Genomic DNA, 25,818 nt, shown 5'->3' with positions numbered 1-25,818 from the left:
TCTGTGACAAGCTTGCTTTGTCCTGCTCTGGAAGGGAAAACTCAAGATACAGTCATACCTCGCGCTGAAGTAGCTTCAAGTTAAGCATTTTCGGGTTGCGCTCCATGGCGACCCAGAAGTGACGGAGCGTGTTACTTCCGGGTTTCGCCGCTCATGCATGCACAGACACTCAAAATGACCTCATGTGCACGTGCGGAATCCGTGAATCACGACACGTGCAGATGCGGGTTGCGTTTGCTTCAGGGTGCGAATGGGGCTTGGGAACGGCTCACCCTCGCATCCAGAGGTACCACTGTAAAGGCTTCAGGTTTCAGGAAAGGCCCTTCCGAATAAACATCAGGAAGAACTTTCTGACAACAGGAGCTGTCAGGAGAGTGGAACAAACTCCATTGGGAGATGGTGGTCTCTCCTTCCTTGGAGGTTTGTAAGCAGAGGGTGGGTGGGGGGCCGCCTGTCAGAAGTGCTTTATCTGTGATTCCTGCGTTGCAGGTTGCCCCTGACTCTTTGAAGGAGGCGGTGGTAAAACCACTCTTCATTCAACTTCCCTGGACTTGGAAAATCTAACTACCGGCCAGTTGCTAATCTTCCTTTCCTGGGCAAGGTTCTGGGGCGAATGGTCCCGGATCAGATTCAGACCTCTTGGAGGAAACTGATTTTCCAGATCCATTTCAGTCAGGGCTTGGTGCAGTTTTGGCACAGAAGCTCCTTTGGTGGTCCTGAATGATGACTTCTCTCGAAAGAGAGAGAGAGAGGGAGAGAGGGAAACACGTCCCTGTTAATTCTCCTCCACCTCTCAGTGGCTTTCAATACCATCAACCATTGTCTGAACTAGGGGTGGGTGGCACTGCTTTGCAGTGGATCTGGTCCTACTTGGGTGGTCATTCCGGGGGGGGGGTGCTTGGCAAATGCTTTTCAGCCCCATGGAGCCTTCAATGTGGGGTTCCACAGGGCTCCATCCTGTCCCCCATGTTGTTTAACATCTACGTGAAACCAAGGGTGGAGACATCTGGAGGTTTGGAGTACACTGTCAGCTCTGTTTCTCCTTCACATCTGCAGGTGAGGCACTGGAAGTGCTGGACCAGAGTCTTGCCTCAGTAAAGGACTGGATGAGACCCAACAAAGTGAAGCTCAATCCAGCCTGGCCCCCTCAAATATTTTCTTGGTGGGGGAAAGGGACTGTGGCCCCCAGGAGTTGGCTACTGTGCAGGAGGCTGTGATAGCCATCAACTAGGATGGCTTTAAAGAGGATGTGAGACATTCGTGGAGGAGGGGAGAGTTATGGGTGACCCCTGTGGGGCACGATCCAGCGGCTGCAGGACTCTTCCGATGTTCTCCTCGGATGTCAGCCAGTCGATGGCAGCACTGAAGCATCTTCCGAGAGGCGAGAGGACTGGATTTGAAGCTCCTCGAGTCTCTCGCTTCAAGAAAGGAAGGGCGAGCGGGGGGGGGGGGCGCATGACAGAGCCGGACTTTCCATCAGACGGACGTTTCTCCATGTTCGCCCGGTGTGGATGGAGAGAACCTCATCCTAGACGGGGAGGGGGGCACTCAAAGGGATCCCAAATGTGGGAGATGAACCCCCCACCCCGGGAAAGAGCGAGGCTAGTGAAGCTGGGCCGGTGGGCCCCCCCGGATCCCGCGTTCCGCCCCCTCTTCCCGGGGAGTTTCCCGCTGCCCCCTCGCGGGCTCGAAGGAGAGGCTTCCGGGCTGGGGCTGCGCTCCGCCTCCGCCTCTGGCACCGGGAAGTCCCCGTGCGCCGCCCGCCCCACCGCCGGACCCCTTTCGTTTTCGGAGGCAGAAGGAGAAGCATGGAGTGGCGGCTGCCCGTCTTGCTGGCCTTCCTCCTGGCGGGGCCAGGTAAGGCGCCCGCGGGCCGGGTGGGGTGGGCGGGGGGCCGCCTCGGGGGGGCTCCGGGAGGGGGCTGGACGGGGGAGCGGGGCGGGGAGGGCGCAGGACTCCGGGGGACGGGGAAGAGGAACCCCTGGTTCAGGCAGCGCAGAGTTTCACTGCGGAACTCCCTCCCGCAGGAGGCAGGGGCGGGCAAACTCAGGGAGGAGGGGGGGGCTACTGAGGGCTGCTCTGCCTCCGGAGCTGGGGGGGGGGGGAGAAGTGGCGTTTGCGCTCCTTGGCCCCTGGGAGAACAGTGCTGGACTGCATGAACCGTTGGCCTGATCCAGCCGGCTCTTCTGATGGCGCCTTCATGTCCAGTGGCAGTCTATCTGGATTCCTTGGTTCTAAGGCAGGGGTAGGCAAGCTAAGGCCCGGGGGCCGGATGTGGCCCAATCGCCTTCTCAATCCGGCCCGTGGACAGTCCGGGAATCAGCATGTTTTTACATGAGTAGAATGTGTGCTTTTATTTAAAATGCATCTCTGGGTTATTTGTGGGGCATAGGAATTCGTTCATTCCCCCCCCCCCAAAAAAAATATAGTCTGGCCCCCCACATGGTCTGAGGGAAGGTGGACTGGCCCCCTGCTGAAAAAGGTTGCTGACCCCTGTTCTAAGAGGCATTTGGCCCCTGTGAGGACAGGGGGCTGGACTAGAAGGGACACTGGACTGAACCAACAAGGCTTTTCTGGTGTTCTTAACAGGCGTTCAGATCAGCTATTACAAAAGCCGCCCCGCCCCCCTTCTGTGCTGGAGGAGCCCCCCCCCTTGGACCCCTTCCTGGACCCCTTCCTGGTGCCTTGGGTGGCACCTAGAAGGCTGAACAGGGTCCTTGGGGCAAGACTCCCCCCCCACTTTGCCAGGCTCTCAGCCCCATGGGGGTTTCGGCTACAATAAATCTGTTGTTTGTTTAGGGCAGCCTCCTGCCCCACCAAAAAAAGAAAAACACAACCTGCCAGATGTTTTGGATCACAACTTCCCAGCAGGAAAGGCTGTGATGTGTTTAGTTTCTATCCTGCTTCCCTCCCTCTGCACGGACGTCTGGACACGCGTGGGCAGTGGAGGCCCTGCTCTGCCCCCACGGACAGAGGCTTCCTCAGACCAGTTTCTGGGGCCCACTAGTGGGGAGAGGGGTCCTTTTTGGTTAATGTCTGGTGCAATTGCAAAATACAAAACAGTGCCACCACAAATGCAAAATAGGCAAAGTGTTACTAAAAGCAAATTCAAAATTGACCAAGTACTGTAGAATGTTCCTGTCGTGCTTGGATCCTGCCTGTGGGCTCCGCTTTGGGGTGTCTGGTCAGTCCAGGATGATGTTGGGCTGTGTGGACCTTTGGCCTGATCCAGCAGCCAGACTCTTCTCACCCGTATTAGGATTCAGCCAGGCACATCTTGCAGCTGTTGTGGGTCCATCTGTCACCACATGAAGATGGATCTCTGGGCGCCAGGTTGACAATGAACATCTCCGCCTGGCTGGCCCCTCCAGCTTTCTTAAGCGGGTCAGCAGAAGAGCTGATCCATTGCATTTATACCCCTCCCTTTCCTCCAAGGAAGACACAGTCGTTCCCCCCCCCCCAGTTAATCTCTACAATGACCCTGCGAGGGAGGTGAAGAGGCTGTGTTTGAGTCCACCCAGGGCTGAGTGCGGGTTTGAACCTTGATCTCCCATGTCCTCAGCTGCCACTCTCACCGCCGCCCCACACTGGCTTCCTAGAGTCCTTCGGCTAGGAGGCAGCTCTAAAAACTGAATAGGTAAATAAATATGGGGAAAGTAAAATGCCCTTTAGAGAAGGATCTGAAATATTTTCCTGGAAGCTTGAATTTCTTTTAATAATAATAATAAAAATAAAATAATTTTATTTATATCCCACCCTCCCCAGCGGAAGTCTGGCTCAGAGTGGCTAACGACAATAAAAGTAAAATAGCATTCTAAAATCAATTCATTTTAAAATCAATTCAAAATCAAATTAATGGCAACCATTGGGCTAGAGTTCTGTGAGGATTACCAAAGGAGGGGGTCAGACTGTGCCTTGGCCAAATTTTATTCTAATTTGTTTAATTTAATGTTTTAATGTGCTGGAAATCACTTTGAGATTTTTTTCAATGAAATATAAAGCAGTATAGAAATGAAATGAATAATAATAATGGCACTAGGCATACTTTGTTTTGGCGACTGTAACCTAGGTTTATGGTGCCATCTGGTGATTAGCTTATACACCTGAGTTTCTAATGCTGCTTTTCATGCTCTTCGGGCTTCTCCAGGCTGGGCCCCCCTCCCATAAGAACATAATAAGAGTTTGCTGGATCAGGCCCGTTCCCCCATGAATTTGTCTAATATTCTAAATCCATCTTGGCTCGTGCCCATTGATCCGGCAGGTTCTTTTCATGCCGTCCCACAAGCTTCACCCTTAAAAACTGAAAACAAAAGCAAAGTCAAAAGAGTCTAAAAACAATTAGAATTAAAAACCTATACCTTCAACCCAGTGATTTCAAGGCTTCCGTAAACGGCGTTCTTCTGTTTATTTTTGCTTCATAAAATGCGTGCACAGCTTGATTGTTGAAAAAAAAGGGGGGGGGGAATGAAACAACAGAATCGAGAGAGAGAAATACAGTGCCTTAAGGCACACAGAAAGTTAACAAATTAAAACCCATGCCAGCGTTTCTGCTTTATTTTTCTGCCTCTGGGGAAACAGCAACACTTCCACATCCCTCAAGCCTTTGCTACTTTTGCTGCAACAGAAGTCCAAGGACAGCAAAAGAGGAGCCCGGCCAGTTTCTGGGCGTTCACGTCCTTAATGGACGTGACTCCAGCTACAGAAGCTGAGGCCGGGGTCTTGCTTTGGAGGTTTCTGTTGGGGGCAGCGATCGTTGCTGTTTCTGATAGTCCAAAGGACTCTCTTTGTGTTGTATCTTTGTGTTAGACTTTGCTGTGATTTATGTGGAAGTTGCTCAGTTTGGTTTTGCATTTTTTAAACTTTTGATTTCTCATTCATGGCTACATTTGTGACGGTTTCTTTCATGTTGGAAGCCGCCTTGAGCATGGATAGAACTGTGGAAAGGAGACATAGAACTAAAATTATTTATGTATGGTTGGTTGGTTGGCCACTGGAGGAAGAGGAGGCTGAGCTGGATCCAGCTGTCAGGCTCTTCTCATGTACTTAAGGAACCTCCAGGCCCAGAAGCAGTCTATCTAGATTCCTAAGTGTTTTTTTTTTGGGGGGGGGGGCAATTGGATACTCAGGGGACAGGATGCTAGGTGAGATGGGTCCCCTTTGGGGCCATGAATTTGTCTAATCCTCTTTCAAAGTCATCTGGGTTGGCGGTCGTTGCTGCCTCTTGTGGAAGGGAGTTCCACCGGTTAACTAGACAACACACCATCAATGCCATCTCAGTGTATTGGTAGTGGGTTCACACGAGTCATTTCACTTTGTGGGCCATTGTGTACCGCTCCCTCAATGTTCCTGCTTTAGTGCCATCTTGGGGTGGGGGGGCTCCCTTGTGCTCCTGTGCAAAAACAGGGAGGAAAGTTCTCCCCAGTTTTGGAATGACAAATTACAGTCTTTCGAAAGTGGAAATGGAGCAATCTATCGAGTGCTGTTTTTGTAGGAAAAGAGGTGCCAGAACTCACCATTATCACCTCCCTTGTTCTCTTATAATGGATAATGGGGCCCATCCGAGAGGGCCTGAAACTGAGTTCCAGAGAGTTCTGGGTGGAAAAAAGCCCCTGCATCTATTTGCCCTGAAGCTTTGGCAGGGACAACGGATACTGAACACAGGATTCTGCAGCATTATTATTATTATTATTATTTCATACAATGTATGAAATGATTATGGAAAACCTCAAAGTGGTTAACAAAAAAAGATCACAACCCTCCTTTAAAACATGTTGTTGTTTAGTCGTGTCCGCCTCTTCGTGACCCCCTGGACCAGAGCACACCAGGCGCTCCTGTCTTCGACTGCCTCCCTCATGCTGGGAGCTTGGAGAGCACTGTCCAACCATCTCGTCCTCTGCCGTCCCCTTCTCCTTCTGCCCTCCATCTTTCCCAACATCAGGGTCTTTTCCAGGGAGTCTTCTCTTCTCATGAGGTGGCCAAAGTCTTGGAGCCTCAGCTTCAGGATCTGTCCTTCCAGTGAGCACTCAGGGCTGATTTCCTTCAGAATGGAGAGGTTTGATCTTCTTGCAGTCCATGGGACTCTCAAGAGTCTCCTCCAGCACCAGAATTCAAAAGCATCCATTCTTTGGCGATCAGCCTTCTTGATGGTCCAGCTCTCACTTCCATACTTCACGACTGGAAAAACCAGAGCTTTAACTATACGGACCTTTGTCGGCAAGGTAATGTCTCTGCTTGTCTAGATTTGTCATCACCTTTAAAGCATACAAAAGTTAAAATACTAAAACAAATCAGAATTACCTCGACTTTCTTCTTTTAATAATATTTATTATTATTATTATTATTATTTCAAATTTTACCAATTCCTTTACAGTACAATCCGAACAAATCTCTCATATCCTTTAACTGGTCACCCATGGGATCCTTTTGTTAACTTATAAAGCTGCTATATTACTTATATTTTATCCATTATATGCATTAATTCTAAATTATTAAACTACAATTTCTCCTCTGTTGCTGCACTTAAATCCTGCATACGTTTTAACATAACCATCGTCAAAATTACATCAGCTTTCTGAGCATCTGGGTTAGGCTTGCATAAACAAGAATACTTTCAGCAGGTGCCAAAAAGAACACAGGGAAGGCGTCTGTTTCATATCAAGTGGCAGGGAGTTCCAAAGGGCAGGCCGTACTAAAAGATCAGGTTCTTGTAAATGTGGAACAGGCCTTGTGTAGCATCTGCAGCAGTGCCAGTTCCACCAATTGAAGGTGCAAAGTGTTCTCATGGGTAAACTGGTCCCAAACTTTTAAGGGTGTTTCCGTGCGCTGCTCTGGTTCGCCAGAAGCGGCTTAGTCCTGCTGGCCACATGACCCGGAAGCTGTACGCCGGCTCCCTCGGCCAGTAAAGCGAGATGAGTGCCACAACCCCAGAGTCGGCTGCGACTGGACCTAACGGTCAGGGGTCCCTTTACCTTTATGCTAACAGCAGCACCTTGAACGGCCCGGTTGCAAATGGGCAGCCACTGCAAAGGTGTTCTACACTGACCAAACCTTGTTCCCTTTAGGGATTAAGCATAACCCCACCCCAAAAGCAAGCCCCCTTTGCTGGGCCCTTGCCTGCTTCTCCTCCTCCTCTTCCTCATTCATTGTGGGCCAAAACGGCCCTCTCCGCTCTCCATTCTTTCCTGAAGCTCTGCTCTTCTCTTTCCGCAGCTCTAGGGAACGAGGGAGCAGCTGCTGGGACTTGTGGCTCCTGCCAGAAACACTCCAAAAAGCAGGGGAAATTAAGCAAATACCCTGAGCGGATGAAAAACTGGGAAACCTGCATGGACTTAGTCAAGTAAGTAGGCCACCCTCCCAAGACCCTCGCCAGCCTGGAGCAAGGGACTTTCCCCTGCCTGCCATCCTTCGGCGGCTCCGTTACGTCTCTGCCAGCCACCTGGCTCTCCACCTCCATCCCTCCGCTCCATTCCGTCCTTTTCCTCGGCAGGTTCACGTTCCCCCAAGGAGACTGTTACCTCGGCTTAAAGAGCAGCGACTGGGTCCAAGCGCTGATGAAAGAATTCCCTGGAAAAGGTGAGTGAAAAAGATGGGAGGAAGGGTTTGGGGGTGCTCTGGCTGGCGAGAAGTGAAGGGGCCTAGTGGTCAGGCGGGGACCTGGAAGAGACCTGAGTTCGAATCCCCACTTGGCAGCCACGAAGCTCGCAAGGTGGTGCCCAGTCCCTGCCTCTCTCAGCCCAGCCTCCCTCACAGAGATTCTGGCTGAACTTTCTGAGGGCATCAGCCAACTGGACTCTGGAAAGGGCTCCTTGGGAAGGTGGAGGCTTTCAGACAGAACTTGCACAGCCACCCATCAGGGAACCTTCAGCCACTATCCCTCCACTAGAAGACACCTGGAAGCATTAAAAACATGTTATTCTAATGGGAGGTTTTTAATGTTTCAAGCCTTTCGTGCTTTAAAGCCCTATATGGCCTAGGACCCTCGTACCTACGGGACTGCCTCTCCTGGTATGTCCCACAGAGGACCTTACGGTCTTCAGACAAAAACATCTTGGAGATCCCAGGCCACAGGGAGGTTATATTATTATTATTATTAATAATAATAATAATAATATTTTGTTGGGAGCCGCCCAGAGTGGCTGGGGCAACCCGCTCAGATGAGCGACATATAAATAATAAAATAACCATTACAGTCATACCTTGGTTTTGGAACAGCTTAGTTCCCGAACGTTTTGGGTCCCGGACGCCGCACACCCGGAAGTGACTGTTCTGGTTTTTGAACATTCTTTTGGAAACCAAACGTCTGGCGGGACTTCTGATTGGCTGTGGGAGAGCTTCCTGCAGCCAATCAGAAGCCGTGCTTTGGTTTTGGAATGCTTTGGGAGTCAAATGGACTTCCGGAAGGGATTCCGTTCAAATTCCAGGGTACAACGGTATTATCATTGCAGGAGTCTGGGCTAGAGGACCCTCAATCCTATGAGCCTGTGAATGGCCTGTTTCCTGCCCCCCAGCAGTCTCTGTGTGCATTTCTCTCTCCCACAGAAAAGGGTGTTGTGATGCTGAGTCCAAGTCCTGCGCCTCCCAAGCCGGCCCTCACCTCGGCCCCCAAGCCCCCCACCTCCCAAGCCCCCCTCTCAGCCCAGTCCCCCACGGTCTCACTGAGGGTCCTGGATGAGACCTCAGTGGGGGTCCTCGACGAGACCCCTGCCATGCATCCAGCTCCAGAGGTCCCCAAGGATGGAACACAGCCCCCCATGTCAACCAGAAGTGCCGCGCCACTCGGCCACGGTGAGTGTGGGGTGCTGGGAGGACTGGGGCACCGGGAAAGGGACTTCCCACCCTCTTTAAAGTCCCTCGACTGTGCTTCGAAATTCTTTGTTTGCCTTGCAGATCCCTGGGCAGCCGGGCCCGCTAGCCAGGCCCCCCAGACGGCAGAAAGGGGGGTCTCACCAACAGTCGTGCTTTCACTGCTGGCTGTCACCCTGGTTGCCGTGGCCATTGCCACCATTGTGGTGTGCCGCACGAGACACCGGCAGAGGCAGGCAACCCTCGTTCCTCTCAGAGACTCAGGTGGGCAAGGAGGGGGGCGGGGGGAAGTCTCCTCTGCTCCCCCCCCACAGAACAGCTTTTGGCAACCTGGCGCTCTCCAGAGGTTGTGGACTGGAACTCAAATTGTCCTAACAAATCCATCTTTCCCCTTTCAACAGAGGAGCAAATACACCTGCCGCGTCATCGCGAGGAGACCTGAAGCCAGCCTGGCCGCTGCTGGAATAAGCAGGGGCCGGATTCTGCCAGAGTTTCCAGCAAGTCTGCTGCATCACTTTGTTCCAAGAGTTGTGGGGGGGGGGCATGAAAGGACTTTGAGCCAAGGGGGGAGAGTGGGAAATGTAGATACTGGAATCCCGTTGTGTGCAAAAGGTGTCCCTTGAAAATCTCTCTCTTGTTCTTAAAAGGCTTTTTTGGGGGGGTGTCTGGCAGCCAAACCCCCAAAGTCCCCCCCTCATTTGCACTTTACCCCGTGTGTCTTTCCCTCTGCCCCCTTATTTTTGTACAGAAGCATAGAAACTGTAGAGTTGGGAGGGACCCTGGGGGTCATCTAGTCCAACCCCCTGCAATTCAAGAATCTTCCCTACAGTATCCATGACAGGTGTCCACCTAACCTCTGGCTAAAAGCCTCCAAGCAGGGAGTGTCCACCATCTCTCGAGGGAGACCGTTCCTCTGTTGAACAGCTCTTGCTGTCAGAAAGTTCTTCCTGAGGTTTAGTGGGACTCTCCTTTCTTGCAACTTGAAGCCATGAGTTCGAGTCCTCCCCTGCAGAGCAGGAGAAAAGCAGCTTGCTCCATCTTCCATGTCTCCTCTCAGCCTCGACCTTCCGAGGGCCAGAAGACCAAATGATATGTCATAAGAATATGTAAATAGAAATGGTTAAAAAAATAAATAATTTTGCACAAAGGAGGATCCTGCCCTCATGATCTTCGCTTGCTCTCTGCGTGCTCACTTTGAAGTCGAAAGCAGAACCCGGAAGGCCACAGTCTGCTTTCACTTCTTGGTTTGCAAAGCTTCCTCGTGAGTCAGGTCTGGGGAATCCAGCATGCCCGCCCCCCACTCCTCCTCCTCTCGCTTCCTCCTCCATGACCTCATGGGGTTTTCCGCCCACTGTTTTCTCAAGAAGGAAATTTTCAAGGATGGGCGAAGGTGTCGTGTCGCCCACAGGTGCTGCACTGCCTTGCCCGGGGGGCAGGATGGCGCCCCCCAGGCCACCCCCACATTTCCCAGCAGCTATATCTATCCCCAAACACACCACAATGCCCTTTGAAAGGGCCGCACCAATGAAATTTCCGCCCAGGGAAAGAAAGGGCTGCTGGGCGGAAGACAAACTCTCTGTGTGGAGATAAGGTGGAAAGTAAATAAATAGGAACCGGTTTGCCATTTCAGGCGACTGCGCAATCTGGGCTGAGACTGCGGTTCTGTGGGGGTTGTGCAGGTTGCGACATGACTCAGAACCTGCCACAGACGGACCTTTGGGAAATTTAGGACCTTTAGACTTTCTGGGTTTTTTTTTTTTTATAAGATATTTATTTTGATTTTATATAATAAAACAAATATTACAATCAAACAAAACAGAAAAAAATACAATAAAAAGCAACATAATCCAACAGAGCTAAAAAACACAGTAAAGAACATATGACAGAAAAAATAAAAAAGAACAGAAAATAAAGAAAATTAGTTTTTGGATTCTTATCTTTATAACCCTGTTTCCTGACTTCCTCACGTCTCCCTTTCCTGCATTCCCCTTTACTCAATCAAGTTCAGCAGCTCCTTATCCTCTTTCAAATCTTAATCAATATTATACATTCCAACCTATTATGGCTTCTATTTTCCCTTTCTTTTTAAATACATTTTTGCATGTTCTTTATAACTTAATCCCTTATATCATTTTGTTTAATTTCGACATGATATTACTCTGCCTTTACACCCTTTTCTTTTAAAACATTTTTGCATACTTCTTTTTACCATGTCACTGATGCCATATTATCTTTATATCCAACATCATCTTAACATTCAAACATTTTACAATGTTTCTGCAAATAGTCTTTGAACTTCTTCCAGTCCTCTTCCACCGACTCTTCTCCCAGGTCTCGGATTCTGCCAGTCATTTCAGCCAATTCCATATAGTCTATCACTTGCATCTGCCATTCTTCCAGGGTGGGCAAATCTTGTGTCTTCCAATACTTTGCGATGAGTATTCTTGCTGCGGTTGTTGCATACATAAAGAATGTTCTATCTTTCTTTGGCACCAATTGGCCGACAATGCCCAGAAGGAAGGCCTCTGGTTTCTTAGGTACAGTATATTTAAATACCTTCTTTAGTTCGTTATAGATCATTTCCCAAAAAGCCTTAACCTTTGGGCATGTCCACCAAAGGTGAAAGAATGTTCCCTCAGTTTCTTTACATTTCCAACATTTGTTGTCAGGCAGGTGATAAATTTTTGCAAGCTTGACTGGGGTCATGTACCACCTATACATCATTTTCATAATATTTTCTCTTAAGGCATTACATGCCGTAAACTTCATATCAGTGGTCCACAACTTTTCCCAGTCAGCAAACATAATGTTATGACCAATGTCCTGTGCCCATTTAATCATAGCTGATTTAACTGTTTCATCCTGTGTATTCCATTTTAGCAGCAAGTTGTACATTCTCGAAAGTATCTTAGTTTTAGGTTCTAACAATTTTGTTTCTAATTTCGATTTTTCCACCTGGAAGCCTATTTTTTTATCCAAGTCAAAGGCCTCTCTAATTTGGTAGTAATGTAACCAATCTCGCACTTTATCTTTTAGTTTCTCAAAACTCTGCAATCTCAATATGTCTCGATCTTGTTCTAATATCTCCCAATATTTTGGCCACATAGCCTCCATATTGAGTTTTTTCAAAGCCTTAGCCTCCATGGGTGATAGTCACCTTGGGGTCTTGTTTTCCAATAGGTCCTTATATCTTGTCCAGACATTAAACACAGCTTTCCTGACAATATGGTTTTTGAGTGCTCTATTAGCTTTTACCTTGTCGTACCACAAATATGCATGCCACCCAAAAGCATTATTGAACCCTTCCAAGTCCAACATGTCAGTGTTCTCAAGAAGTAGCCAATCTTTCAACCAGCAGAATGCTGCTGATTCATAATACAACTTCATGTCCGGCAGGGCAAACCCCCCTCTTTCTGGACCTTTAGACTTTCTGAGGTGGGAAAAGGACCCTGACAGGTGTCTAGCCCCCCCCTGCAGTGCAGGAATCTCCACTCAGTGTGACAAACGGCCACCCGGGCACTGCTTTAAAATCCCCAATGAATCCTAGAACAGTAGATTTGGAAGGGACCCTGAGGGTCATCTAGTCCAACCCCCTGCAGTGCTGGAGAATCCCTGACAGGCAGCCTTCCAACCTATTCAAAAACCTCCAGCGAAGGTGAGGCCACCACCTTCCAACGTCACAGAATCCAAGAAAGGTAGAGAGATGGAAAGGGCACCCCAGGGGTCATCCAGTCCAGCTCCCATAAAGGAAGGAATCACCAGCTGCTGAAATGTGTGGTTCCCTCCCCCAGACCTCTCAATAAACTCTGTGAGATGAAACAGTGCTTTAACACAAGAGCCGCGGTCCCATTTCCACCTCCCCGCGTGCCCCCCACCCCCTCAGCCCCCTAAGCAGCAACAGAAGGAGAAGAAGCGGACGTCGTTGAAGGCCGTGTCTTCCTTCATGCCGCCGAGGGCTGCTCTCTCGTCTGGAAGCCGCAGGCTCCGAGAAGCCCCCCCCCCCCCAGCCCTCCCTGGGCTCCTGCAGCCCCTCGCCAGACTCCCTCTCCATTCGGAGGTTGTTGGCGGCCGTGGCGTCCAGCCTCACTCGCGGTGGCGCCGCCTGCAGCTGAAGGAGAGCCGCCAAGGCCACCGGGTTTTGCTCCAGCTGCCCCAACGGAGAGGGCGAAGCAGAAAGCGCAGGCTTAAACTGCGGAGCTCCCTCCCAGGAGAGGCAGCCGGGGCCACCAGCCGGGGGGCTTTAAAAGAGGGTTGGGCAGATTCTGGGAGGGGGGCTATGGGGGGCTCCTCGCCAGGAGGGCTCAGCTCTGCCCTCTGCAGTCGGAGGAAGGAAGCGTTTCTGAATGCCGGTCTCTGGAAGCCTCGAGAGGGGATGCCACCTGCCAACTGTGAAAAAGCAAAACAAAACAATCCCCAAACGAGGACGAAAAAAGTATAAGGTGGATTTTAGACTGTGCAAAAGTTTAAGCAAGCAAGAGGCTACAAATGGATTACACCTTCCGTCAGCTTTGGACAGGCTTTGCCTAAAGGGAAATGGTTTTAGCAGGCGCCGGAAAGCAAGCGGCGAGGGAGCCTGCAGTCGGTCAATGCGCAGGCAGTTCCCAAGATCGCCTGTGCAGCCAGCCAGCCAGCCAGCCAGTCCCATACCCCGCAGCCCCGACCCGGAGCCAGAGGCAGAGAAAGCTGCTCCGGTCCTCGGAGCGGCGCCCCTGGGGGCGGGGCTAGCTGCCCGCGGCGAGCCTCCGGGGGGGGCACGGCGATGTCACCCCCGTCAGGATGGCACCCGGAGCGTGCCGTCCCTGCCTCCGTACGCCGCTGATGGGCCGGATCCAGCTGCCTGCCTCTGTCACTTCTCACCTGATGCCCACCTAACTGGGGTGGGGTGGGGTCTCTTTTCCCTTTTTCTTCCTTTGCACCCCTTTATAAGGCAGGTGGAGCTCATCAGCCTGGGATGGGACGATTTCCTGCCTTTTCCCTTTGCGGCTTTGACTGCGATCCTTTGCCCAGATTCGAGGGAGGAAGGGCTGCGAGCGAGTAGAGTTTGGGGCTGGGACTGGAAGCCCGCGGGATTTCCCCTTGGTATTGTAATTGCGTAAGGCAGGAAGCATCCTACCTCCCTGGAGGGTCCCCTCACATAATGGACGACGGGAGATTTTGGTTCACAGCAGGTCCTGAGTGAAGAGTTGGCCCCAGCAGCTCAGGATGCCTCCTCAGTCCCCTGAACCCGCTAAGAGGGCCTTGACCATCCTCTGCTTTGCAAACCCAGCAGGGTTGTGGCAGTAACAAAAGGAATGCAGGGGAAGCCACCTTGAGATGGGTCAGGGGATGAGGATGAGGATGAGGGTTGCCAGAGGGGAGACTTCTTTACTATAGAGCAGGTAAGGTGAAGGTCAAGGGACCCCTGACCATTAGGTCCAGTCGTGGCCGACTCTGGGGTTGCAGGGCTCATCTCGCTTTACTGGCCCAGGGAGCCGGCGTACAGCTTCCGGGTCATGTGGCCAGCAGGACTAAGCCGCTTCTGGCGAACCAGAGCAGCGCACGGAAACGCCGTTTACCTTCCTGCTGGAGCGGTACCTATTTATCTACTTGCACTTTGCCGTGCTTTCGAACTGCTAGGTGGGCAGGAGCAGGGACCGAGCAATGGGAGCTCACCCCGTCACAGGGATTCAAACCGCCGACCTTCTGATCGGCAAGCCCTAGGCTCTGTGGTTTAACCCACAGCACCACCCGTGTCCCACTATAGAGCAGACTCTCTCCCAAAATAGATTAATTTCTCCCCTTCTTTCCCAGCACTCAAAACTCCTTTCAATAATAACCCAGGACTCCTTTTTTTCCATTAGTCTTCAGGTGACAGGATGCTCAAGCAATAATCTTCACCACTTTTTCTATCTCTGCTGTTTTCTTTTTCCTGTGTTTCTATGTCATTTGTGTATGTCTTGTACTCTGCCATGAGCACATCTTTATAAGGAAACATGAAAGAATGAAGGGGAGACTAGCTAATAGACCCACAGAGGAGGTTTCTCTGCCAAAGCAGACAGGGTCACTGGGACTAGAGACCCCCCTGTTGGGTCATTTCCAAACTCTATGAGTGAAGTCCATAGTCAACAATACTCCTAACATTTCCCCCTCTGTGCACATTTCCCCTGTATGCTTAGCTGTCCCTCATTCCAGGTGTGATGAAAGATGTCGACCTGGATATGTCAAGAAGGTGATACCAGGAAAACCCGCTTGCTGCTGTGCTTGTGTTCCGTGTGTGGAAGGGACCATAGAATCATAGAATCATAGAGTTGGAAGAGACCACAAGGGCCATTGAGTCCAACCCCCTGCCAAGCAGGAAACACCATCAGAGCACTCCTGATGGAAACACCATCAGAGCACTCCTGCTTAAAGACCTCCAAAGAAGGAGACTCCACCACACTCCTTGGCAGCAAATTCCACTGTCAAACAGCTCTTACTGTCAGGAAGTTCTTCCTAATGTTTAGGTGGAATCTTCTTTCTTGTAGTTTGGAGCCATTGCTCTGTGTCCGCTTCTCTGGAGCAGCAGAAAACAACCTTTCTCCCTCCTCTATGTGACATCCTTTTATATATTTGAACATGGCTATCATATCACCCCTTAACCTCCTCTTCTCCAGGCTAAACATGCCCAGCTCCCTTAGCCGTTCCTCATAAGGCATCATTTCCAGGCCTTTGACCATTTTGGTTGCCCTCCTCTGGACACGTTCCAGTTTGTCAGTGTCCTTCTTGAACTGTGGTGCCCAGAACTGGACACAGTACTCCAGGTGAGGTCTGACCAGAGCAGAATACAGTGGCACTATTACTTCCCTTGATCTAGATGCTATACTCCTATTGATGCAGCCCAAAATTGTATTGGCTTTTTTAGCCGCCGCGTCACACTGTTGGCTCATGTCAAGTTTGTGGTCAACCAAGACTCCTAGATCCTTTTCACATGTACTGCTCTCAAGCCAGGTATCCCCCATCTTGTATTTGTGCCTCTCATTTTTTTTGCCCAAGTGCAATACTTTACATTTCTCCCTATTAAAATTCATCTTGTTTGTTTTGGCCCAGTTCTCTAATCTGTCCAGGTCGTTTTGAAGTGTGATCCTGTCCTCTGGGGTGTTAGCCACCCCTCCCAGTTTGGTGTCATCTGCAAATTTGATCAAGATGCCCTTGAGTCCATCATCCAAGTCGTTGATAAAGATGTTGAATAAGACCGGGCCCAAGACAGAACCCTGTGGCACCCCACTAGTCACTCTTCTCCAGGATGAAGAGGAACCATTGATAAGCACCCTTTGGGTTCGGTCAGTCAGCCAGTTACAAATCCACTGAGTGGTAGCATAGTCAAGTCTGCATTTTACCAGCTTCTTTACAAGAATATCATGGGGCACCTTGTCAAATGCCTTGCTGAAATCAAGGTAGGCTACATCCACTGCGTTCCCTTCAACTACCAGGCTTGTAATTCTGTCAAAAAACGAGATCAGGTTAGTCTGACATGACTTATTTTTCAGAAATCCATGCTGACTATTGGTGATCACAGCATTCCTTTCTAGGTGCTCACAGACTGTTTGCTTAATGATCTGCTCCAGAATCTTCCCTGGTATTGATGTCAGACTGACTGGGCGGTAATTATTTGGGTCCTCTCTTTTCCCCTTTTTGAAAATAGGGACAACATTTGCCCTCCTCCAGTCTGCCGGGACTTCGCCTGTTCTCCAGGAATTCTCAAAGGTGACTGCCAGTGGTTCTGAGATCACATCTGCCAGTTCTTTTAATACTCTTGGATGCAGTTCATCTGGCCCTGGAGACTTGAATACATCTAAACTAGCCAAGTATTCTTGTACTATCTCCTTAGTTATTCTGGGCTGTGTTTCCTCTGCTGAATCATTTGCTCCAAATTCTTCAGGTCGGGCATTGTTTTCTTTATCGGAGAAGACTGAGGCAAAGAAGGCATTGAGGAGGACTTCCGGGTTAGTGCGATCGGCTAATGGCGGATTCCCTCCGAGCTCCGGAGGGAATCGGCTCTGCTGAAGACGGGTCTTGCCGCGCCGGCGACGCAGGGACCCTTAGAAACCGCAGGCGCGGAAGCCTGCGGACTTGGTGACTCGGCGGGCACCTTAAGCGCCATCCCCGACCCACGAAGAGCCTTTTTAAAGGCTACGGAGAGGGTACGGAGAGTGGCGTGGTGCTGTGAATAGACCGCTACTTCAGTGGAGCGAAGCCGCGAGCCATGGCCGGAGAGCGCTGACTTTTCCCCCAAAATTTGGACTGGAAAACAAACAACCCGTGAGTACTATGGAATTTGGACTTTAAAATTTTTACCTTTGAATTCGGCACGACCGGGGGACGCGCTAAAGGGAAGTCCGCACCCCCCCTACCTACAAACGATCTAAAGCAAGGATCGGAGAACTAAGGTGGAGAGATCACTGTTCTTTTTTGGTGTCAGATAAAAGATAATTTCCATGAATTTGACAGAAGAAGTTTTTGTGCTGGAGAGTAAGAGAGGAACTTTAGAAGTTTTTGTGTAAACTCCCCCCCCCCCGGACCCGGGAGCGTCCTGTGTGTGAGCCTGAGGAAAAAGAATAAGGAGTTTGACAGCTGTCAAAGGAGCTGTCAAACGGGCGGTTAAAGTTAAGAACTTTATTACTTAATATCTCTCTGGACTAAAGGTGCTACATTTGAATTGAGGTGGTTGGAAACAAAGTAGTAATAAACAACAAAGTAACGGATTGTTGGAAAAGGACTATTAAGCAATTGGAATACCCCTAGGGGGAACTAGAGACATTACAATGGCTGCAGAGGGAAAATTACTGGCAGAGATAGAAAAAATGTTTTTTCTCGTGGGAATCCTGCAAGAGCAGAGCATGGCTATGAACAAAGAACTTATGACCTTGAATTCTAAAACAAGCAACTCTGCTGAATGCATAAAGGACTTGACTGATAAAAAATCTGCAGCTGAACCAGAAGAGACATTTTTGGAACTGGTGGAGAGGGAAGAAGGAGTGGAGAAAGTACAGGTGGAAAATACCAACCAGAAGCCTATATTGTTAGAAAATAAAGAAGAAGATCTTTGGATTACAAATCTGCGAAAGATGAGAAAGAGGAAGGAGGAAGCCCCTGGAGTACTTGGAATACTGGAATATAAAAGAGTAAAGAAATATGATTGGGACTTCCTCTCTGAGTATGGGAGATCAGCTGACCTTTTGCAGCAACTGCTTTTAAGCATTTTGGATGGAAGAAAATTTGATGTGATTGGGATAGAACTCCTTCGAGACTTGAGGACCAACAAAAAGGGTTACCAACAAAACCGGCAGAGAGAGACTGACAGAGATTTGAAGGCCTCGGATGTGAGGAATCCGGGCTAGGAACTGTTTTTGTGGACATTTGCTTGGGAAGGGATGGAAACCGGGGTAGGGAGGGAGGGGAGAACAGAATTTCAAAATTTCATGATCTTTGTGTTTGGCTATTATGACCTATAATTAATATAAAAAGGGAGAAATTCGTGGAAAGGATTTTAGGTCGACCTTAGAAAAAGGATTTAATATTTATAAGAGAATTGGATAAGTAAAATGTGGCCAAGTAAAAAGAGCTAAGCTTAAAAAATAATAACAATATGTTAAGGACGAGGGACAAGAACTTGCTGAACTAATTATGGGAATTGGGATGTATGAAGAGGGGGTGGGGGGAAGTCAGGGAAAGGGGGTAAAGAAAGTAAGGATATGAAATTATACATGTTTTGTCTTTGTCTTTTTGTGTGTGTGTGTGTATTGTCTTTATAAAATGTAAAAACCCAATAAAAATTTTATATATATAAAAAAGAAGGCATTGAGGAGTTCAGCCCTTTCTGTGTCCCCTGTTTGCATTTCACCATCTTCTCCTCTGAGTGACCCCACTGTTTCTTTGTTCTTCCTTTTGCTACGAACATACCCATAAAAGCCTTTTTTGTTGCTTTTAACCTCTCTAGCAAGCCTGAGTTCATTCTGTGCTTTAGCTTTTCTGACTTTGTGTCTACACGTGCTGGCTATTTGTTTGAATTCCTCTTTGGTGGTTTCCCCCCTTTTCCATTTTTTGTACACATCCTTTTTTAATCTTAACTCAGTTAAAAGTTCTTTAGATAGCCACCCTGGCTTCTTTAGGCACCTTCCATGTTTCCGTCTCATTGGTATTGCCTGAAGTTGTGCTTTTACTATCTCCCTCTTAACAAACTCCCAGCCATCATGAACTCCCTTTCCTTTTAGTATTACTGTCCATGGGATAAACAAAATAAAAAAATTCCTTCCAGTAGCACCTTAAAGACCAACTGAGTTAGTTCTATTTTATTTTGTTTTGACCATGGCAGACCAACACGGCTACCTATCTGTCCATGGGATCTCACCCAGCACTTCCCTAAGTGGAGCTGTCATTTCCTCTGACCGAATCCTAGATCACAAGGCTGCTTGGATGAGTAAACTTTTTTTTGGGGGGGGTGGACTCCTCTAACTCCACAATGGAAAGTGTGTGCTACAAGTGTGAACATTTTTTAAAAAACAAATACACAATTTTTTGCCTCTCATGACCTATTTACACATTCTTCTTTCCCAACCTCCCCCACAACAGCTGAGATTTTCAAAATGGCGCAGAGCACAGAAGGTCATGGATGTAGGTGATGCTGAAGCCACGCTTTTCTCTTCCTCAGATGCCAAGAATTTCACCAAATGCCCGGACAATGAGCATGCAAATGAGGTCAGAGATCAATGTGTCTCCAAGATTATCACCTTCCTGGCTTGTGAAGAACATCTGGGGATCACCTTAGCTTCCATTGTCCTCTCCTTATCTTCTACAGCAGGAATTGTGTTGGGAATCTTCATTAAATACAAAGACACCCGACTAGTCAAAGCCAACAACCAGGACCTCTCCTGCATCCTCCTCGCCTCCCTTCTGCTCTCCTTCTTGTCCTCCGTCCTCTTCATTGGGCGGCCAAGAATAGCGACCTGCTACTCTGACAAACGGCCTTCACCATCATCTTCTCAGTGGCCATTTCTTCTCTCTTGGCAAAGACCATTGTTGGGGTGCTGGCCTTCCTGGCCACAAAGCCAGGGAACAGGGCAAGGAGATGGCTGGGGAAGAGTCTGGCCAACTCCATTGTGGTCTCCTGTTCCAGTGCCCAGGTTGTCATCTGCGCTACCGGGCTGGGGATTTCTCCTCCATTCCCAGAGTCCCACTCCAAGGTGGTAGAGGTCATTCTGCAATGCAACGAAGGCTCTGTGGCCATGTTTTATGGTGCCCTTGGCTACATGGGCTTCTTGGCTGCCATCTGCTTCACGGTGGCTTTCCTAGCCAGGAAGCTGCCCGGCTCTTTCAACGAAGCCAAGCTGATCACCTGCTGATCAGCATGCTGGTCTTCTGTAGTGTTTGGGTGTCTTTTGTGCCCACCTACCTGAGCACCAAGGGCAAGTACATGGTGGCCGTGCAGGTCTTCTCTATGTTGGCCTCCAGTGCTGGGCTCCTGGGCTGCATCTTCCTCCCCAAGTGCTACATTATTGTGCTGAGGCCTGATCTGAATACAAAGGAGCACCTGGGAACAAAAGCTTAAGATTTGGGCCATCAGGTGGAAATTCCCAGGTGTAAAAAAGGGTTATTTATGTATGGCACTACTGCAGCTCGTGTTTTCTTAGCCCCAAAATGGAAAATGAGCGAGGTCCCAACCAAAGAAGAGTGGCAACTGAAGCAGATGGAATATATACACAGCTTGCAGATTTAACATATGGAATAAGAGAACAAGAAGAACACACGTTTAAAGAAGATTGGAAAAGAATTTCTCTCCCAGGGTCAAGGAGAGATCAATGAGCAAGCCTCAGAAGTTCTGAAGAGACACTTGTCCATCATTATCAGGAGGAAGATTAAACCTCTGGAGATGTGGAGCATTCAGGAGTTACAGCAGCTCAAACACCAAATATGGGCTTCAAGTCTGCATCTCCATTCCGTTAATTATTTTTTAACAAGATTTGCAAGAAAAGCAAACTGGACTCCCTATTTGTCCATTAAAGAGCACCCAGTGGCAAAGCTTGCTAAGGGCTACAAAACATTATAAAAGGCTGGAAACATCCTCAAAAAGCTTTAAATATCTGATAACTTTGAAAGATATAACGGACTGTGACTCTTTCAGCTTTTTACTATGTATAATTTATGTACCTGATAACTCGCCCTTTCTTTGTACTGAGCCATAAAAGATGGACATTGATTGCTTTGACACAGATTTGAAGAAGGAATCTCATAATCATGAAGGCTCACGACGCCTCACCGATTCTGGGCCTCTTCCAAAAAATGCTTAAGGAGCAGTTAAAGCAGTAGAAATGAGAATTTCATAGTATGACTAGAAACATAGAAATACAGATGAGAAGAATGTGAGTCTGGATGAAAATCAAGAAGAGCCATTTTTAACGAATTATGAAGATTCAGAAAAAGGAGACAAATTCAACTCGGCAGATGGTGCTGTGAAGGCAAAGATACAGATGTCCAAAAGAATGTTGCTTTATTTTTATTTAAGTCAACCAAATCTACCACTAATCTAATGTTACCTGCAGCCTGTCTTGTTTTTATAAAGCCGGTCTGATCCCTCTCAATTGCCTCCGCAATTATCTGTTGGATTCTATTTGCTAGTGTCAAAATATTAGAAACTTTGTATCAACATTAATCAAGGATCTAGCGTGATAATTCACACATTTTGTGTGATCCTTATCTGGTTTGGGAATAACTGTGGTTTGGCTTGGTTAAATAGTGTTGATACCTTTATCAAGTATCTCAACATACATTTGATGAAGTTTTGGTACCAATAAATCTATATATGTTTTACACCAGGCATGTCCAACTTGAAGTAAGCCGTGATCTACAATCCAATTATATCATTCAATAGGGAATCCATCCAGGCCTGATGTTTTGCCAGTTGTCATTTTAAGGATGGATTGTTTAATTTCTGCCTCTGATATTGGTGCTAACAGTATTTGTTTTTGTAAATCATCTAGCTGAGGTAGTTTTGTTTTATTTTATTTAAGAAAGTCTGCATATCCTTGTGGGCGACATGTTTTGGTTCAATGTATAATTGCAAATAAAATTTAAAATATTGGTTATTCATATCCTTTGAGTTTTTATTGACTTCACCTTTAATACTTGGGATAAATGAATTTTCCTACGTTTGTTTTAAGTGATTTGCCAGAATTTCCCCTGGTCTTTCACCATTCAAGATTCAGATAGAAGGTTGGTAAAATATAAAACTTTGTGTTTGTGTGGGTATGTTTATATTTTCTTCTTTGTCACCCCCCCCCCATTTCTTTCTTTTTTATTCTGTTCTCTTTAGATATTAGTTTTATTGGGTTTTTATTGTATCATATGTTGAAAACCTTAAATAAAATTGTGGTTTCGTTAAAAAAAGAAACTACTTCAACTTTCCTAACCACTCTGAAACCTGCATTTGAAAAGGTTCAGGCAGATCAGACCAGCCTGGAAGTTGTTTAAAAAAGCAAGCTGGGGAAGGAATTCTCACAGACAAAAGAGTTGATAGCCTTCCATTCAAGGTGAGCTTGTGGGGGCGTTGGAATCCCAGGTGCTGTAGGTGGCGCTGTTGAGCACCATCAAAATATGGGAGGTTTCTCACATAGATTAATGTAAAGAATTTCAGAACAGATATTATGATCCAACAGGGAGCCTTACCGAGAGAGGCCATGATCCCACGATTCTCCTCCAAGACTTCCTCTTGCAGAGCTCTCTGGTCAGGATCCAGCAACGCCCACTCCTCCTCCGTGAAATGCACAGCAACATCTTCAAAGCACAATGAACCCTGAAAGGAAAAGGAAGCAGTCCTCCTCTTAGGCAGGATAAACATATAATGCACATTCTCTGTTGTTTTCTGCCTGTTAATTGCTGTGTTGTTTTAATGGGATTGTTTCGCTGCACATTTTAACTATGGATACTGTCCATAGTTTACTGTCTTAATGGAATTGTTTTAATGTGTAGTTAATCTTTGTGCAAATGAGTGGAACTCTTTCAATGCTGCTGTCTATGCAAGCATTCCCAATTGCCAGATGGAAGGACCCCCTCTTTCCTATCCCCATTAATAATAGGGGATATAACAACAACAACAACAACAAATTATTTCTTTACGCCCCGCCCATCTGGCTGGGTTTCCCCAGCCACTCTGAGCGGCTCCCAACAGAATATTAAAAACATGATAAAACATCAAACATTAAAAACTTCCCTAAACAGGGGGATGGATCCTGGCCACAGTTTTTTATGATTTACTAACTGCTTAGAAGCCTGTTTTGGCAACCAAAGATAAATGTATAAACGAGACTGCAATGAATGATAAATAATACTAGCAACATTCAGAAGGCTAGTAAAGGTGAGGTGGCTGTTCCTTATTCTCAGCACATGAACCTCCTTGAATGGCCTTTTCATGCTTTCTTCAGTGCAGATTTGACAGAAGCGAGGGGCAGAGAGATTCGTTGGACCCTGGAGGCACTGGGGCTGCCCCACTCCTCAGCCTCTTTCCCCACAAATCTCCTTCCTCCTACCTGAACTACTTCCACAGCCGCTGCTTCCTCTCCACCACCAGGAAAAGATGGAGGAGGAGCTCTTTCTGGCACCTTTCTGGCATCTGTGAGAGACAAAGGGAAGTGGGGAGCCAGGAGTGCAGGATGCTTCTCTCAGGGGTGGAGCAGTGCCTCTCTAATCATAGATGGGCCTCCTGCTGAGTGCATTTTTGTGTTTCTACCCATTTCATATTTTAGTTGACCCCAAGTGTGTTTCTCAAAAAGATAAAATGAACACATGGAATAATTTCAAAATAAACAGAACGTGACCAAATGGAGAAAGAACTCCTTCTTCCTTACCTTCTCTGGCGACCAATGGCGTCCTCTCTGCCTCAGGACCCATTTCTGCAAAAGTATAATTTCCCTGCAAGAGCAACAAAGATTCAAAACAGAGAATAGGAAGAACTATTAGGAAAAAAAATTCCAGACCGACAGTTATTAGAGCATTTGGGTTTGTTCTCCCTCCTGTTTGGAGCCCCTTGGGAGTATCCAGAGGAGAGTCTCTCTCACCTGCTTCCTCTCCTCTGCCTGACTCAGGAGGAAACCTTCGGCCAGGGCCACTGCCTGGGAACTGGTCTCTGCTCCACATTCCCTCACCCAGCTCTCCATCTCCGCTGGAAGGACAGCCAGGAACTGCTCCAAGATCACCAGGTCCAGCATCTCAGCTTTCGGGTGCCTTTCTGGCTTCAGCCACTGGTGGCCAAGGTGGTGGAGTCGGCTGCAAACCTCACGGGGTCCTCTGGCCTCCTGGGAGCAGAACTGCCTGAACTGCCGGCTCTGCGCCTCTGAGCGAAGGGTGTCCTCCTCTCCCAGGAGCTTCTGCACTGAGTTTTCCCATAATCCCCGACTGCTCCCTGTGTCAGTGCCATGGCCTCTTCCTGCTCCAGGGCCAGCTGAGTCTTGCTCATCCATCTTCGCTCTCAGGAAGTCCCCAAAAGAGCAGAAGGAAACTTTTTCCTCTTCTGTCATTTTCTGTCTCTCAAATTATAGGTGCTAGAAAATCCTACAGTGCAAATAACAATGTTCTGTTATACAATCGCCACAAGGGCAGGATAATAAATATGTTCCCTGAAGAAGCGTGGGTGAGCCTTGCTAGGAAGCAGGGCTGGACTGCGCCGCTGGCCAATCTTTGAGCTTTGTTTAAGGAAAAAAGGAAGGAGAAGGAAGCCTCTCGCCCTCCGAGAAGGAAAGTGACCAGGCCGAATGTGGAGGCAACTGGAGGGGTTTCTGTGCAATGTATCAGGCTGGCTGCTCCTGCCTTTCAGTGCTTAAAACTCTCTCCCTCCCTTCCGCGGTCACGATGCTGGACCCGGCTGGCGAAAGAGGGGGCAGGAATGCCAGGCAGGGGCCGCCCTGGAGAATCCCTCCTGGAGGAGGACGGGATCCGCGCAGTGGGCTGGAGGTCTGGAGCTTTTCCTTCCTCAGCAAGCCATGGCCAACCTCCTACCCACCCACCCAGGGGAGGCAGCGGCAGGCAAGCGGCGATCTCTTCCAGGCGAGCGAGCTCCATCCCCTCCCCCCCATCCCCGGCCTCCAGCGCCAGCCCCCCCCCCATGCCCTCTGCTTGCAGTGTCCAGGGGCCTGATCCTGTCCAGGGGGGGCGGCTGGACTGGCGCGCTCCCGACTCCGCCGCGTCCATGACAGGACAGCCCCCGCCTCCGTAGGGGAACCCTGGGAGTCCCGCACAGGCGGGGAGAGAGACCGACGGACATCCCGCCGCATCCCGAAGGAGGAAGGGCAATGGCTCCGGCAGGATACGTCCTTCTGCACTGGCGCAGCTTTGCGCTCAGAACTGCCGGAGAGCCTGGATCCGACCAGAGCTGTGCGCGCCCCACAGTTGGCACTGCGAGGCATCCTGGCCACTAGCCAGCGGCAGCTTCTGCCTCCGCCAGGAATTGGTCCCATCCTCTTTGAAAGCCAGCCAAGTGGGAGCAAGCGATGTTCTTGGACCTAAGAGCGTCAGGAGAACATCAGGCCCAGCATCTTGTGCTCACAGTGGAAGACTGCAAAGCAGCAGAAACGCCAATGTGTGAAGAATTTCAGAAGGTTTCAGAGACAGCAAAGCATTTGCAGACACTCAGAAGTGCGGGAATGTGAGAGGGAGACTGGGATGGCCACCATCCAAGTTCCGCGGTATGTTAAACACAACATTGGGTGCTGCAGTGGTTTTTATTATCACTGTTGTTTAATTAAATCAAATAGCTCCTGCAAAGCTTTGACCTTGCATTCCTGTACTTTGTAACGCAAGAGTTTTTCTATGTGTTTTCTTCTTGCTGCTGCATGGAACAGCACATGAACCAGACATTTGGAATTTGTAAGTAAGCCGGACGTGGGGGACTCCCTGGTCCTGTCAGGGTAACTGTGCCCCTGAAGGACCAGGAGCATAGCCAGGGGATCATTTTGGACTCACAGCTGTCCATGGAGGTGCAGGTCAATTCTGTGTCCAGGGCAGCTGTCTACC

At 48.7% G+C, this 25,818-nt stretch overlaps 2 protein-coding genes across 2 annotated transcripts; one reads left to right on the top strand and one right to left on the bottom strand.

The window, feature by feature from the left end:
* The first annotated feature begins 1,766 nt into the window (after positions 1-1,766).
* On the top strand, positions 1,767-9,949 carry LOC309326351 (uncharacterized protein). The gene is made up of 6 exons (XM_081834974.1): positions 1,767-1,857; positions 7,210-7,336; positions 7,487-7,572; positions 8,539-8,784; positions 8,887-9,066; positions 9,204-9,949. Exons 1-6 carry the CDS (start codon positions 1,809-1,811, stop codon positions 9,242-9,244), a joined length of 729 nt encoding a protein of 242 aa, XP_081691100.1. The 5' UTR covers positions 1,767-1,808; the 3' UTR covers positions 9,245-9,949.
* Positions 9,950-10,036: 87 nt separating this feature from the next.
* Positions 10,037-24,780, bottom strand: LOC309328508 (zinc finger protein 213-like; the record flags this gene model as incomplete). The annotated part of the gene is made up of 6 exons (XM_081838508.1): positions 23,868-24,780; positions 23,658-23,721; positions 23,340-23,422; positions 22,266-22,606; positions 12,890-13,040; positions 10,037-10,153 (listed from the first exon to the last, which is right to left on the bottom strand). The coding sequence occupies exons 1-6, from the start codon at positions 24,324-24,326 to the stop codon at positions 10,037-10,039; spliced, it is 1,215 nt and encodes a 404-aa protein (XP_081694634.1). The 5' UTR covers positions 24,327-24,780.
* Positions 24,781-25,818: the final 1,038 nt, after the last annotated feature.

The sequence above is a fragment of the Podarcis erhardii genome (genome assembly GCF_964252035.2).
Source record: "Podarcis erhardii genome assembly, chromosome: 13".
Lineage (NCBI taxonomy): Eukaryota > Metazoa > Chordata > Lepidosauria > Squamata > Lacertidae > Podarcis > Podarcis erhardii.
This window is presented reverse-complemented; position numbering and strand designations above follow the sequence as displayed.